At 35.2% G+C, this 13,975-nt stretch overlaps 1 protein-coding gene across 10 annotated transcripts in view; it reads right to left on the bottom strand.

Annotated features, from left to right (window-relative positions):
• Positions 1-13,975, bottom strand: part of ANKRD28 (ankyrin repeat domain 28) — a 207,393-nt gene that overhangs the window by 76,126 nt on the left and 117,292 nt on the right. For 9 of the 10 annotated variants that reach the window (XM_079116407.1, XM_079116406.1, XM_079116408.1 and 6 more), the window contains 3 exons: positions 9,563-9,633; positions 3,332-3,532; positions 1,710-1,797 (listed from right to left, as the gene is read on the bottom strand). In XM_079116407.1, coding sequence (XP_078972533.1) covers positions 1,710-1,797; positions 3,332-3,532; positions 9,563-9,633 — 360 coding nt within the window. Of the gene's footprint in view, positions 1-1,709; positions 1,798-3,331; positions 3,533-8,029; positions 8,230-9,562; positions 9,634-13,975 lie in introns of those variants that run through there. The other variant, XM_079116405.1, reaches the window with a different exon arrangement.

The raw sequence follows: 13,975 nt of genomic DNA, 5'->3' as shown, positions 1-13,975 counted from the left end.
ATTTTTGTTCATTACAAATTCCCCAGTCTCAGGTACTTATTATAGTAGCACAAAATGGACCAAGACATGTAGTGATTTCCAAGAAACACTGAATACCCTTTTCAACCGTAATAGAAAGGTCTATATAGATAGTATATCAGTGACAATGGGGGTGGGGGCCTAAAAAAAGAATTACAACCTTCGGTAGGAAGAGAGGAAGTCCTGAGCTTCATGGCTGCAAAGGGACTTCGTCTGCTAGGCACAGTGGCACACACTTGTAATTCCAGCTATTTGGGAGGCTGAGGCAGAAGGATCACAACTTTGAGGACAGCCTGGATAACTTAGAGGGTCCCTGTCTCAAAAAATAAAGGGCTGGGGATGTAGTTCAGTGGTAGAGCACTTGCCTAGTATGCATGAGGCCCTAGGTACAATACACAGTACTGCAAAAACAAAACAAAAACCAAATGTCTATATACATGACTTTCTCCAAGAGGTAAACCCTAGTCTTACAAGACTTCCAGGATTCATAGCAGGTTATATTACCTCCATGATTAGAGATCTATTTCTATCTGCATGGTCTTAATCCTCACAGAAGAGTAGAAATGCTGTTTTTATGCATTTCAAAATATTTGAAGATAGGCTGAATTGCCTCCTTAGTTCTCCAAGTTATCTCAAGAATCAATCAATTTTTTTTCTTTTTCTTTTTATTTATTTTTATTGTAAACAAATGGGATATATCTTGTTTCTCTGTTTGTACATGAAGTAGAGGCATATCATTTGTGTAATCATACATCTACATAGGGTAATGATGTTTGATTCATTCTGTTATCTTTTCCTCCCCTCCACCCCTCTATTCCCTCTGTATAGTCCCTCCTTCCTCCATTCTTGCTCCCCTCCCACCCCCAATTATGTGTCATCATTGGCTTATCAGCGAGATCATTCATCCTTTGGTTTTTTGAGATTGGCTTATCTCACTTAGCACGATATTCTTCAATTTCATCCATTTGCCTGCAAATGTCATAATTTTATTATTCTTGAATCAATCAGTTTTTGTTAGTGCTCTTATCACACTGCTGCATAAGGTACTGGGTGGTCTATCCGGCCCATTTTCCTCATGAGGTCTGGTTTTATTTATTTTTATTCATTCTAATTATACAAGACAGTAGAATGCACTTTGACACATCATATATAAATGGAGTATAACTTCTTATTCTTCTGGTTGTACATGATGTAGAGTTATACAAGTTGTGTAGTCATACATGCACGCAGGGTAATAATGTTCAATTTATTCTACTGTCATTCCAATCGTTCAGTCTAGTTTTAGAGGGTAATCATAAATCAAAAATGATGATGAACATGAAACCCAGAGCTTGGACCAATATAAGATTTCTTAATACATCTTCATATCATATTTTAATATTAGAATGAAAACACAACAAAAACTGGCTTATCATAAACACCAATCCTAAATTAAACATCTGAGGCCCATAATTGAGATATTCCTCCCCTTTAAAGATAGAGAATTTCAAACAGCTCTTAGATATACTGGATCTAGTGGGCTCCTGTTGTAGCAAAACTTCCCTATTACCAGAATGGTTCCACCTAAGCAGCAAAATAAGATATAGTATACCTTTTAATTGTACTAGAAATGTTATAAAAATGGCAAGAAATGAAATGTACTACTTTCCTAAATATATAATGTGAAAAAGTTAAATTCAAAAAGTACATACCCATATATGCTGCCCAATGGATAGCACGCCTATCTTTCTTGTCAAAAGCATTAATATTGGCACCTCTGGACAAGAGCAGCTTGACCATCTGGAATAAAAGTAAACAGAGTTTCAAAGAAATTCAGAAGTAGAATTATTCATAAGTAGTCCTCTTGATGATTACTCATCTTAATTTCTCTGGCACTGTATTTCTGGTAGAAAAGGAGCTAGACTAAATACTCAAGGCCATTTAACATAATAGTCTTAAAATATGAAAAACAGGTTCCCTGTGGGTGTTACTGAAGTCAGGCAGTATCTTTCTAGAAAGCCTTTCTGTCCTGTTATGAACAACTAAGTATAAATCTGGAAGATCTAAAGTTGGATTATTTAACAAGAGGTTTTATTCCTATATATAGCCCAAACTGTTATTAAAATGCAAAGTGAATTCTCTTCCCAGAAATGTCTTATATTTAATTTAGGTACAAATTTAATATCTACAAAATGATTAAACTTGAAGGTTACTACATAGTCTACTTATCTCACAAAGTACCAAGAATAATAATTATACCTAATCATATTTCAATAGTTTCTTTGTTGAAGGGAATTCCAGATTTCAATTAGAACACATTTTGTGACCTTAACTACAATGAAGGCAAGGATTCATGTTGCAAAATCAGAGAAGTACAGTGGAAAGAACATTACAGTCAATAGCTCTCAGCTAAGGAATCTTGGGAATGACATTCTACCACTTTGAATTTTTGTGTCTGCAAAAATGAATGACTAGGAGCTGGACACGGTAGCACATGCCAGTAGTCCCAGCTATTCAGGTAGCTGAGACAGAAGGATCACTTAAGCCCAGAAGTTGGTAACCAGCCTGGGCAACATAGTAAGATCCCATTTAAAAAAAACAAAACAAAAAAAACCTGGAAAAGTTGGTCTCAAAGGTTCTTCTAACAGTTTGATTCTTCCCTGTTCCCCATGCATATATAAACCTCCCCCTTTGGAGGACAACTATTGTAAATGATGTTTGCTGGAAGATAACTAAATAAAATTTTCTTAAATTGATTTCTTTTGATGATCTGTCATTGAAGAATTTTCTTGACCAAATAAATGCTGATACTAATTTAAAAGAAAGCACATTTCAAAACTCGTTGCTACTATCCTTCTGAGAAAACAAAGAAATTGCTATTTTCCCAGATTCATATTTTCCCACAATAATAAAACATACTTTTCCTGTTATGTTAGCTGGCAGGCTGTCACTCCAGTTTGACTATAAAATATTAAGTGCACAAGCAGCACATACTAAATAAATTTCTAAATTTGAGAATGTTTTATCATGGAAAACAAAGTTTGAAGGTTTGCTATGGGCAAAATTTGACAAATATGAGCAAGATACTTTTATTTGCTTTTAGGGTGGACTTATAAATGGCTAATGAAGGAAAATTCAGTCAGGAACAGTGGTGCTTGTCTGTAATCTCAGCTAATCGGGAGACTGAGGCAGGAGAATTCCAAGTTTTAGGTCAGGGCAACTTCATGAAATTGTCTCAAAATGAAAGTTAAAAAAAAGGCAGGGATGGGGCTTAGGGATATAAGATTCCTGGATTCAATTCCCAGTACTGTGGAGGGGGAAAAATGCCACCTACCTCACCATGTCCACTGAAAGCTGCATGATGTAATGCAGTTCTTCCTGCTCGATCAGATACATTTACATTACTTAGAAGAGGTACCAAAGCTTCAGCACACTTTACAGCTTTATTAGCAGCAGCAATGTGTAAAGGGGTTTGCCAATTTTTGTCTCGAGCATTAACATCTGCAGAATGCTTCAAAAGTACTTGAACTGCTTCCTAAAATATATGAAGATAAGTTATAAAAGACAAATTAGTTAACAGTTTTAGAAATTCTTTACATATATGTATATGCATGAAGGAAATAAAATTTCCTGAGGAAATAAAAAAAATTCTGCTAGAAAATAATGTTAAGTTGGAATCTACTAAAGGAAAAAAAATATTCTGAATTTATAGCTGAGACATTCCCTTTACCTATCCCTCCATTAAAGGCATAACAATCTCTATCAAAATGTATGAAACGAGTCAGGTGTGGTAGTACACACCTGTAATCACAGCTACTTAGAAGACTAAGGCAAGAGGACCTCAAGTTTGAGGCCAGCATGGGCAACTTAGCAAGACCCTGCCTCAAAATAAAATAAAATAGGACCTGGGATGTAGCTCAATGGTAGAATATTTGCCTACCATGTGCAAAGCCCTGGGTACAATCCTCAGAACCACATTCACACACACACACACACAAAAGTAAAAAATGAAATACTGACAAGGGTTCTTCAAAAACATTCATTTTTAAATACTGTGTTTCTGTTAATAAGATACAATTTATATACTACACAGTATTAAGGAGATTTATTACGTTTCCAGTGAAAACAAAAATTTGAAGCATAATATTTCTGAAAGTATTACACATGCTATATTTTAAACAATGAAAAATACAAAGTCTAGTTCATTAAATTATTTTTCTCTAAGAAGTACATACCTCAATACCACCACATTTATAAATTGGACTCATGGCAGGATTCCAAGGAATTCACTATGCTATCAACATTAAGCAATATAATCAGAAATAAACTTAGCAAAAATTTTTCCTTATAGTGTTAATCTTATCTTTGGTAGATGAATCGAAACTATGTATGAAAAAAAATACCAGATCCAAAATAGAATCTTAGTTCCGTTATTTACAAAGTGTATAATTCATGTCTTACAAAACTGACTCTTGGTGTTTTTTTTTTTTTTTTTTTTTTTTGGGTGCTGGGGATCGAACCCAGGGCCTTGTGCTTACAAGACAAGCACTCTACCAACTGAGCTATCTCCCCAGCCCCAACTCTTGGTGTTTTTAATCTATAAAAGTAGGGTGAGGGTAGTGTGGTGGTATCCTAAATCTTCTCAAGTTTGTTTCAAGGCACAATAAACTAATGCACATCAAGTGTTAAAGTACAAATTGCTATAAATATACAAAGTATCAAGGAAGACAAAACAAAATACTATTGTCCAGGAATCACTCATAGCTTTTTAAGCCTTTGAAGTAAAAAGTAATCAAAACTGCCTGAAATATAGCAAACAGCACAAGTACTTAATAGGGCTGGCAAAAAAACCTGAAGAGATGCCCAGTAATTTATGGGCATCCTAAATGCTAAAGAAGTAAATTAGCTAATAAAAAATGGGGGCGGTATGACTTCACAATTCCACTCCAGTTATTTACCCAATTAAAAAAGCAAAAAACAAAAACAAAAACACAACAACCACAAAACCCAGATCCCTCTAAGAATGCTCATAGCAAGCCATGTATGGTTATGGTGGTATATGCCTACAATCCCAGCAACTAGGGAGGATGAAGTAGGAGGATCCCAAGTCTGAGCCTAGTCTTGGCAACTTAGTGAGATCCTACCTAAAACCAAAACCAAAACCAAAAAATGAACAAACAAGAAACCCAACCAAACAAAAACCCTCATAACAGTTTATTAAGAACCAGAAATGCAAATGTACATCAATAGAAAAAACCAAACTGAAGAAATACATTTGTGCAATTCAGCAGATAAAAAGGAATGAAGCAATAATAAATGTGACATTGCTGAATCTCAAAATGTTATGTTAAAGAAATTAATACATGTATTATTCCATTTTTATAAAGTTCTATAATGGAGAAAATTATGGTAAAAAAATCAAAACACTGATTGCCTCTGAGGACAAGGATTAGTGACTAAAGGGACATGAAGAAGTTTGCTGGGGGTAATGAAAACTCTTCTGTATCTTGACGGGTAAAGGTTACACAGTAGTTATACATTAGTTAACGCCATGTGTATAACTTTAAAATCTGTGCATTTTACTTTATATTTCAATTTTTTTCTTAAAAAAAGGTATATAGGAAGGGGGACATGCAAAAGAATGTTCTTGAAATTATGGAAACAAGGTACAAATTTTATCAGGATTCCTATCCCCACTTCTGAGAAGGATACAGGATGACTTGAGCATAAAATTAACACTTTACTGGGGAAAAAAGTTGATAGGTACATTAGTGGATGTCTTAGAAAATAATTAAAAAATAAAATAAAGATTTATTACTGCATAAATTGTGAGGCAAACACAGCACAGTAAATATGCTGGCCTTGCTTTATTCATTCTCATTCTGGAAAATACACCATTAAAACTTTTGAAAAGTTGGGAAATATTTATGTTCTATTAGCAATAACAGTAAAATCAAAACTATTGTTTCATTGAAAAGCAAGAATAAATCCAGTTTGTGACAAGTAAGGATACCTAAGTGGAACCTAAAAAGAATTGTAAATAAAGCAACTAAGACACATAAGACAGATCAGTGTTTATTTACTACTCAGAGTAATACTCATCCAAGTAGTAATCTCAGAGAAAACTAAAGAAAATTTCTAATGGCTGGAGACCTTTAAAAAGGTAAAATTTCAGAAATACAAATCAAAGAGTAACAATGTCATATCCTACTAAAATTCTAGATCATATTATCAGCACATGAGACAAAAATGTGGGGATAACGGGCATAAATGGTTTTATAAACAATGAATATTACTATAACTTCAATTCCAATTTTTCAGTTATTAGAGGGTATGTATAAGAAATGCCTGCTGGTGTGACTTGACGGACGGAAGGAAGGAAGGAAGGGAGGGAGGGAGGGAGGGAGGGAGGGAGGGAGGGAGGGAAAGAAAGAGAAAGGAAGGGAGGGAAGGAAAGGGAAGGGAAGGAAGGAAGGACGGAAAAGAAAACCAATGTAAATTTAAGTAACATTGTGAAATATAGAGTTATGACAAAAGGTTCGATAATTATCCTCATTGTATTAATCAATATCTTTGGGTCGCTCTAGACTAAGATTCCACAGTAATAACTAACTTTCTCCTAGCTGGCTCTGTCTGCCCTTTTTTAAAGCAATTATTACCACTAAGTTGAAGAAGGCACTAGAAAAAGAAGGATTAGCAGGTTTACAAACAAACACAAAGTCTAGATGGATCAATAATATCCCGTGTAATTATATAATTTAAACTCAGTTACCTTGACAGAACTAAAGTAGAATTCTTGATTGGTATTATTAGGTCAAAAAAGTTTATAGGCCCTATAAAGGATACAGGAGTGTGATGTGTCTTCTTAAAGACACAAACAAGCAAATTACTAAAAAGAAACTCTAATACTAAAAAAAATTGACTTATTCAGAAGGATATTCAGTACTTAAAAAGAGGTGAACTATATGCTACTCTTCAAGAATGGTTGTCACGCAGGCTGGGGATATAGCTCAGTTGTGATTGCTTTGCAAGCACAAGGCTCTGGGTTCTAATTCCCAGCACCGTAAAAAAAAGAATGGTTGTCACAAATTAGAGTGACAGAGATTTAGGCAGCCAGTAAGGAGGTGGTGTTGGGAAACCAGATCACTGAGAGTAGGTTTTGTAGTTTTTTTCTTTCTTTTTCCATTTTTGTAGTTTTAGATGGACAGAATGCCTTTGTTTTATTTGTTTATTTTTATGTAGTGCTAAGTATTGAACCTAGTGCCTTACACATGCTAGGCAAGCGCTCTGCCACTGAGCTACAACCCCAGCCCTGTAGCAGTTTTTTTAATTATGAGATTTTCTTTTTAAAACAGAAATGTTCCATGTTTATAAGGTAATGTAATGACCACATTTCTATACCTGTTTCCCATAATCCTGCAAGAGTACCAATCCTACATATTTCAGTCCATAGTTTTCAGGCAGAAAAGCAGACTTAAGAAACTTACCAGGACCACTGATTTCTAATCTACAGTTTGCCCTCAAGTTCAGGTGAGTACACAGTTTTAAGTAATCAGAAGCAAAGTTTTTGGGTGAAACCTGCTGCTTTCCTCAAACACTTAATTGTTTTTTAAGCATTTTTGGTCTGTTTTACAACCACTGCAAAAATAGAAAGTGTACTTTCTGGTGATTTAATATGGTAAACTCCATTAATTTTAATAGCTATATTCACAAGAGTCATACTGAAAAATGGGTAGACATGACTGACATTAATACGTTTCACTAACAGTAATGTTTATCTTGACTGCTAAAGAAGCAGGGGCTAACCCTGAAATTAGTAAACTTTTCACAGAATTTCAAATTAAATGTTATTGTGGATAATATGTCTTAGTTTTCATAATAGCCCCAGATCTGTTTATCATCTGTTATGAATTAGATATGAAGTATCCCCTAAAAGCTCATTATCAGACAATGCAAGTGTTTTCAGAGGCAAAACAATTAGACCATGAGAGGCATAACCTAATCAGTGGATTAAGCCACTGATATGGATTACCTGGGCAGTAATACAGGCAGGAAGGGCATAGCTGGAGGAAGTAGGTCACTTGGGTGTGTCTTTGGGTTTTATATTTTATCCTTGGTGAGCAGAACTCTTCCTCTGTTTCCTGGTTCCCATGTCCTGAGCTGTTTTCCTCTGCCACTCCCTACTGCCAAGATGCTGTGCCTCATCTCTAGCCCACAGCTGTAGAGCTGGCCAATCATGGACTGAACCACTGAAATGGTGAGCCAAAATAAACTTTTCCTCCTCTAAATTTTGGTCACAGTGAGGAATAGCTAACTAGAACAACATCACACAAAAAGTTGAGGTGATATTTGAAGCTACTTTCTCCAAATCTAAGTTACATAAATTCATCAGTCAGAGCATATCAAGGTGTCATGTTGGAATCAGATTGTGTCCTCAATAGTTGGACCAACTCTTCCCTCCCTCCTTCTCCTTATTATGAGGCTTCAGTCAACACACTACATGACTCTGTCACATGACAAAGTTTGTAACTTATCCTGGTCACTATCTATCTCTACTTCTCTTTGTGCCAGATTCTTGTACTGGGTTCAAGATATGGTTACAAGGAAGAATAAAGAAGCAGGAGCTCTCCCAGTTTTTCCCAAGGTACTAGACAGAGCTGCCTTTCCTTTTCTAGAACTACTGTCCCATAATAGAAGCAAGAGCAGCTGCTACATTAAAGAGTTCCTTTCTTATTTCTCTCAATTTGAATAACTGAAGAAACACTGGATTAATATCAATTTACACAATCACGTATTTTTACATTTTAATCTATTTTAAAAATCTGAAACAAGCCCTGATAACAAACTCGGTAAAAGAGGTGCTTCGGACACAATGCATTTTAGAAAAGCACAATATACTTTATAAAGCAGTATAATAACAGACTAATGGTCCAGGCTTTTGCTTCATCACTACCAGCTTAGCAGTTTCTAGTTGCCACTAAATGTCTATTCATATAAAGATGTTAAGAAGGCCAGAAAATATGAAAGTTACAAAAATACTTTGCAAGCAATAAACATTCTCTTAAAATGTCAGTTATCTTGAAGAATATATATAATACATAGGATTACAAAGAAGGTTTTTTTAGAGTTATGTATTTCATACTGGTAAAATGGGCAATCAAGTAGTATTGAAACTAACGTCAGTGTTTTAAGAGTTCAAGTGATCATTACACACTGATAAGATCATGTCTTGATTACAATCAACAGAATCTTTCAACAGGTTATTGTGAACCAGAAGAAAAAAGATCTGAGGAAGATTAATAGTTAAAGATTAATATAGTTCAGTGAAGAATACTTGTAGTGGGGACAGAAGTAAAGAGGCTATTTCAGATTCTCAAGAGGTCTTACACACAATAGGAAACATGCAACAATTAATTTGGTTTGTATAAATTCTCAAGTAAAATAACCAGTCTAGACACTTTGGTAGTTTTTTTCCTGCTTTTAAAAACATTATTTGAATATGAACTCAGGCAGACCTACTTGATGACTTTTATATATAGTATATTTACTAAGAGAAATTTCATACCTCACTACAAGATGCAACTGCTCTGTGTAAAGGTGTCAACCATTTGCTGTCTTTGGCATTAACTCTAGCTCCTGCAACAAGAAGGAAAAAAAATTGAAATATTTTACATAAAATATTTAAAATAAATCTCTTGAAATAAGAGTTATATATGATCCAAATTGGAATAACAATTGAAAAGCTACTCTTTTCACACTTTCTAATAAATTACCCTTAAATTATAAAACAAAATCAACTTTTAAAAAACTTATACAATTATCCAATAAGGTAATAGCTTTTTATTAAAAATAAAATAAACATTTGTATGTAAGCTAGATAAGCCACCTTTATACAGAGCATATTCAAGAAAAATCACACCCCACTTAGGAATATGAGTTAAAAACTGAAATACTCAAATAAATGAATATAATATTACTTAAAGATAGATTATTCCAACCTGTCATTACATTTCTTGCTAATGAAAGTATGTCATAAAGTAATAAAATAATACCAATATAGTTCTATAACTAAAAATGTCTGGACTATAAGTTTATTGAATAAAATAGATGCAATGGTTACGGACTTAGAAAAAACTTAAAAGAGGAACTAATCCATGTGTCTTTCTGGGTTACACCTTAACAAAGGTTTAAAGAGGGAATTAAAAAAAAAAATCAACTGTGTATAATTGTTTAGAAATCATTAAGTCAATGGACAAAAATTACCCTTAACAGAATACAAACACATTTTTTAAGACAAAAATGTAACTACATAATTGTTACCAAAAGTTGGTCCTTGTCCCTGATGCCAATTAAATAACGAGGACACAGTTTTGAGAAGTATGGGAGATTCCTGTCCAAGAGGCTGTGATTCTCCCTATTTGGGAGAAAAGAAGGTTTTAAAAGAAGTGATTCATTCTAGGTGTTCCCCAGCTGGAGAAGAGGGAGGGCTCTAGGTGTGCTCTGACGGGGGATTGAAATTCACATACTAACTTGGGAGACAGTCATTTCCTACACCTTTGGGTGCCATCTCCTTCCTGTGGTGGGTGTGTGCGCAAAGACAGATAACTCTAGGCCTAGGATGGGAAAAAGGTAATCCTGTGGCTTCCCTGCTTCAGGTTGGGGGAAGAAGAGGGAGAAAAAAAAAAAAAAAAAAAAAACACATACATTTTAAAGCAAGCCTCAGTTGCAAAGTAGCAAGGGCTATATTCAAAGCATGAGGTGGACCACTGTCACATCATGAGGGGGGGAAAAAGTCTACTTTTTACATGAAATCCATTCATTTGTACCCAAGTCCCAGTCAAACAGAAGTGGTACACAGGATCAATCTATAAGCAGATAAGAAACAGCTCTAGCTCTTGGAATTGGCATAGAGATCCTGTCCTATAAATAATTCTATTTATATCCCAAATCCTAACTATAGCCTTCCTTCCTGGACGATGAAATACAGGTACAATGAATACCCCAACATCAGTCGATTATGGCAGAACCAAGTCTAGATTTACAACTTTTAGTGCTTACATTACATCTATGTTTTCAGTATGATTCTGGAGGATAATCAAGTGCAGTGACTTCTATGTTAAAGCTCCAGTAATTATTAGCTATGGATCCCTAATTATAATAGAGATTTAGAAGTTGCTTTTGCTAAAAGCACTGAGTCTTCGTTTGGGTCTGCAGATGTTCAATGGGTAACTAAAAGCAGGATAAAGCCTGATATCTCTGACTTCATTTTGTATCTGTCTTCAGATTCCTGCTCAGCTCTGCACATAAGCATGCTAGTCATTTAAGCACTGTTATCTAAAAACTGGTAATGCAAGTTTTATTAGCCGTAATTTTATCTAACCTATCTTATCTCCCTTCAAGACACCAAGATAAGAGTAACTAAGGTATTTTTAAGATTTGCAGGGACAGTCACCTACCAACTTTTACAACATCCTGTTCCAGACCACCCAGGTAGGACCTAGAAGCCTGTAGTCACTGCCCTACACCTTCCAAGAAAATAGCACAGCCTTGCACGCAGATCACCCTTTGTTGAGAATGCCCCCCTGCCCCAAAGGAGCAATTATCTCATCAGAACTGAATTACCCACTTCCAAGATCATAGGTCTGATAAACACCCTGAATAGCAAACAAAGATTGCCTCTCAAGTGATAAGGACTTCTGTAGACTCCCAGAACCAGACCTAATATAATGATCAATCAGACCACAATTTGAACAATAATGCTTCATTATGCATACCTTTTACTCTTCCCCCAATTATTCTTCTATTTAAACCTAAAATCCATGTCAGTACCCCCAAAGACAGGGTTGAGATGCTTGATCTCATTCTGCCTTTCGATCAATAGAGTTCCTATCTTTTCACCATTACTTTTTCCACTTTGTTTTTGAGGCAAGTGGTTGGGCCTGATCTGTTGGTATCTGAAGAGTAAGGCCTTTGGCCTAGGACATGGTTAAGAACTAGTTCATCTAAAAAGTAGATTTTTATAGTACCTTGCTACAAACATAAACATGTAATAAACAAAGCTAGAACACACAGTATAAATATGTTAGAGGTATCCTTAAAATCATCGAAGATGAGAGAAAATAAAATGGAGGTTTAGGAAATATCCACAAATGCAGCAGTTAAAATTCTGAAAGTAGTGAATTTTCAGTAGGTAGTCACAGTGAAGACAGTAAAAGAATCAAAAGCTGAGGAGTGAGTTTTCAAGAATGCTCAGAATTAGACTTTGGGGAAAGAAAAAGAAGTCAGCAAAATAAAGACCCAGTCAGAGAAAACAGCATATTCATTTAAAAATTTTAAATTTTCAAATTTTTGTCATGCTGGGGATTAAAATCAGAACCACACATATACTAGTTGAGTACTCTACCACTGAACTACATCTTCAAATGGAAAGTTCTGGGCATCTGTCTGCCAGAAGATGGTTAAAACACTGATAGCCTGACCACAGTAAGGTCAGCATTTGTTTTGAGTAGGAGGTAGACTGAAGATAATAGAAACATTTGAAATACCCACTGGATGGAAGGCTGGAGTCCCTGAGACAGAAGAAGGGCAAGCCCTGATAGAAAGGCCTAATGGGTATAGACACAGATACCCAGAAGAGATAGTACCCTGGATCAACAAAAGCAAAGAAAGAAGCTTCCTAAGTGGCCTTCGGAAATCGAAAGTACTAAGTGACAACATTATAGAAATATGGAGATCATAAAAACACAAAATGGCAAAACTGCACTCTATGTACTCCTAAAAAGCAGCATATTCCTCAAAGATATATAAGAATCTAAATGGACCTAGCACAGGACTAAGACAAAACTATATGAAGCAAGGTAAACTGAGAGAAATACAACAGGAAAAATTATTCCAGAAAATAAGAGGACAAATTTGTGAATTACAATGAAAGTAAAGACAGAGGAAATAACTTGAACATTATTGGTAGAAAAAAACACAAGGACATAAAATACTCAAATATTTAATGGAAGATATAAGTGAAATAAAAATCTAACCGGTGTGGTGGTGTATGCCTATAATTCTAGCTACTTGGGAGGCTGAGGAAGCAGGATGGTTAAGTTTGAGGCCAGCCTGGGCAACTTAATGAGACCTCTCTCAAAATGAAAAGGGCTGGGAACATAGCTCAGTGATACAGCACCACTGGATTCAATCCCCAATACACACACACACACACACACACACACACGCAAAGTAAAAATCTTAAACAAACAAAAAAAGCTGAAGTGTACATTCACATAACATCCCAATAAAAAATAATCAAATAGTTTCAGGGAAATTAAACATATAGTTAATAACATATAGTTCAACAAATAGTTTATAACTCAATTTCTTATTCCTCATTAGTCATTTAGTAGATGTCTCAATTGTCAAAGGTACTGTCTCAGTACTGCAGTGTTAGTGTTCAAGAAATCCTCACTTTACTTAATAATAGACCCCCACTACAAGAGTAGTGATGCTGACAATCTGGATATGCCAAAAGAAGCCACAATGTGCTCCCTTCTAGTGAAAAGGTGAAACTTATTGACAATAAAAAAGGAAAAACAAAATCACATGCTGAGGTTGCTAAAATTTATTGTTGTTAATCTCTTACTGTGCCTAATTTACAAAGTAAACTTTATCATGGGGAATATATATCCTGAAAAAGTGCAACAACTATTTATATAGGTATTTACATTTTATATTTATTTAAGTAATCTAGAAATGTTTAAAGCACATAGGGAGATGGGGGTGGGATTCTTGAAACTAGTCCCCTGTGGATGCAGAGTGACTATATTCACTCGAGGCCTTTTACTCTGTTCTAGGTGTGTGAATAAATATGTTATGAAAACAAAGTAAATAAATCCCTGACTTCTTGGAGTTGACATTCTAGGCAATGGTGGGGGACAGGAAACCAACCACAAGTATAATAGGAAAAGGAAGTCAGATGACTGTAATAGGA

The sequence above is a fragment of the Sciurus vulgaris genome, assembly GCF_902686455.1.
Source record: "Sciurus vulgaris genome assembly, chromosome: 16".
Lineage (NCBI taxonomy): Eukaryota > Metazoa > Chordata > Mammalia > Rodentia > Sciuridae > Sciurus > Sciurus vulgaris.
This window is presented reverse-complemented; position numbering and strand designations above follow the sequence as displayed.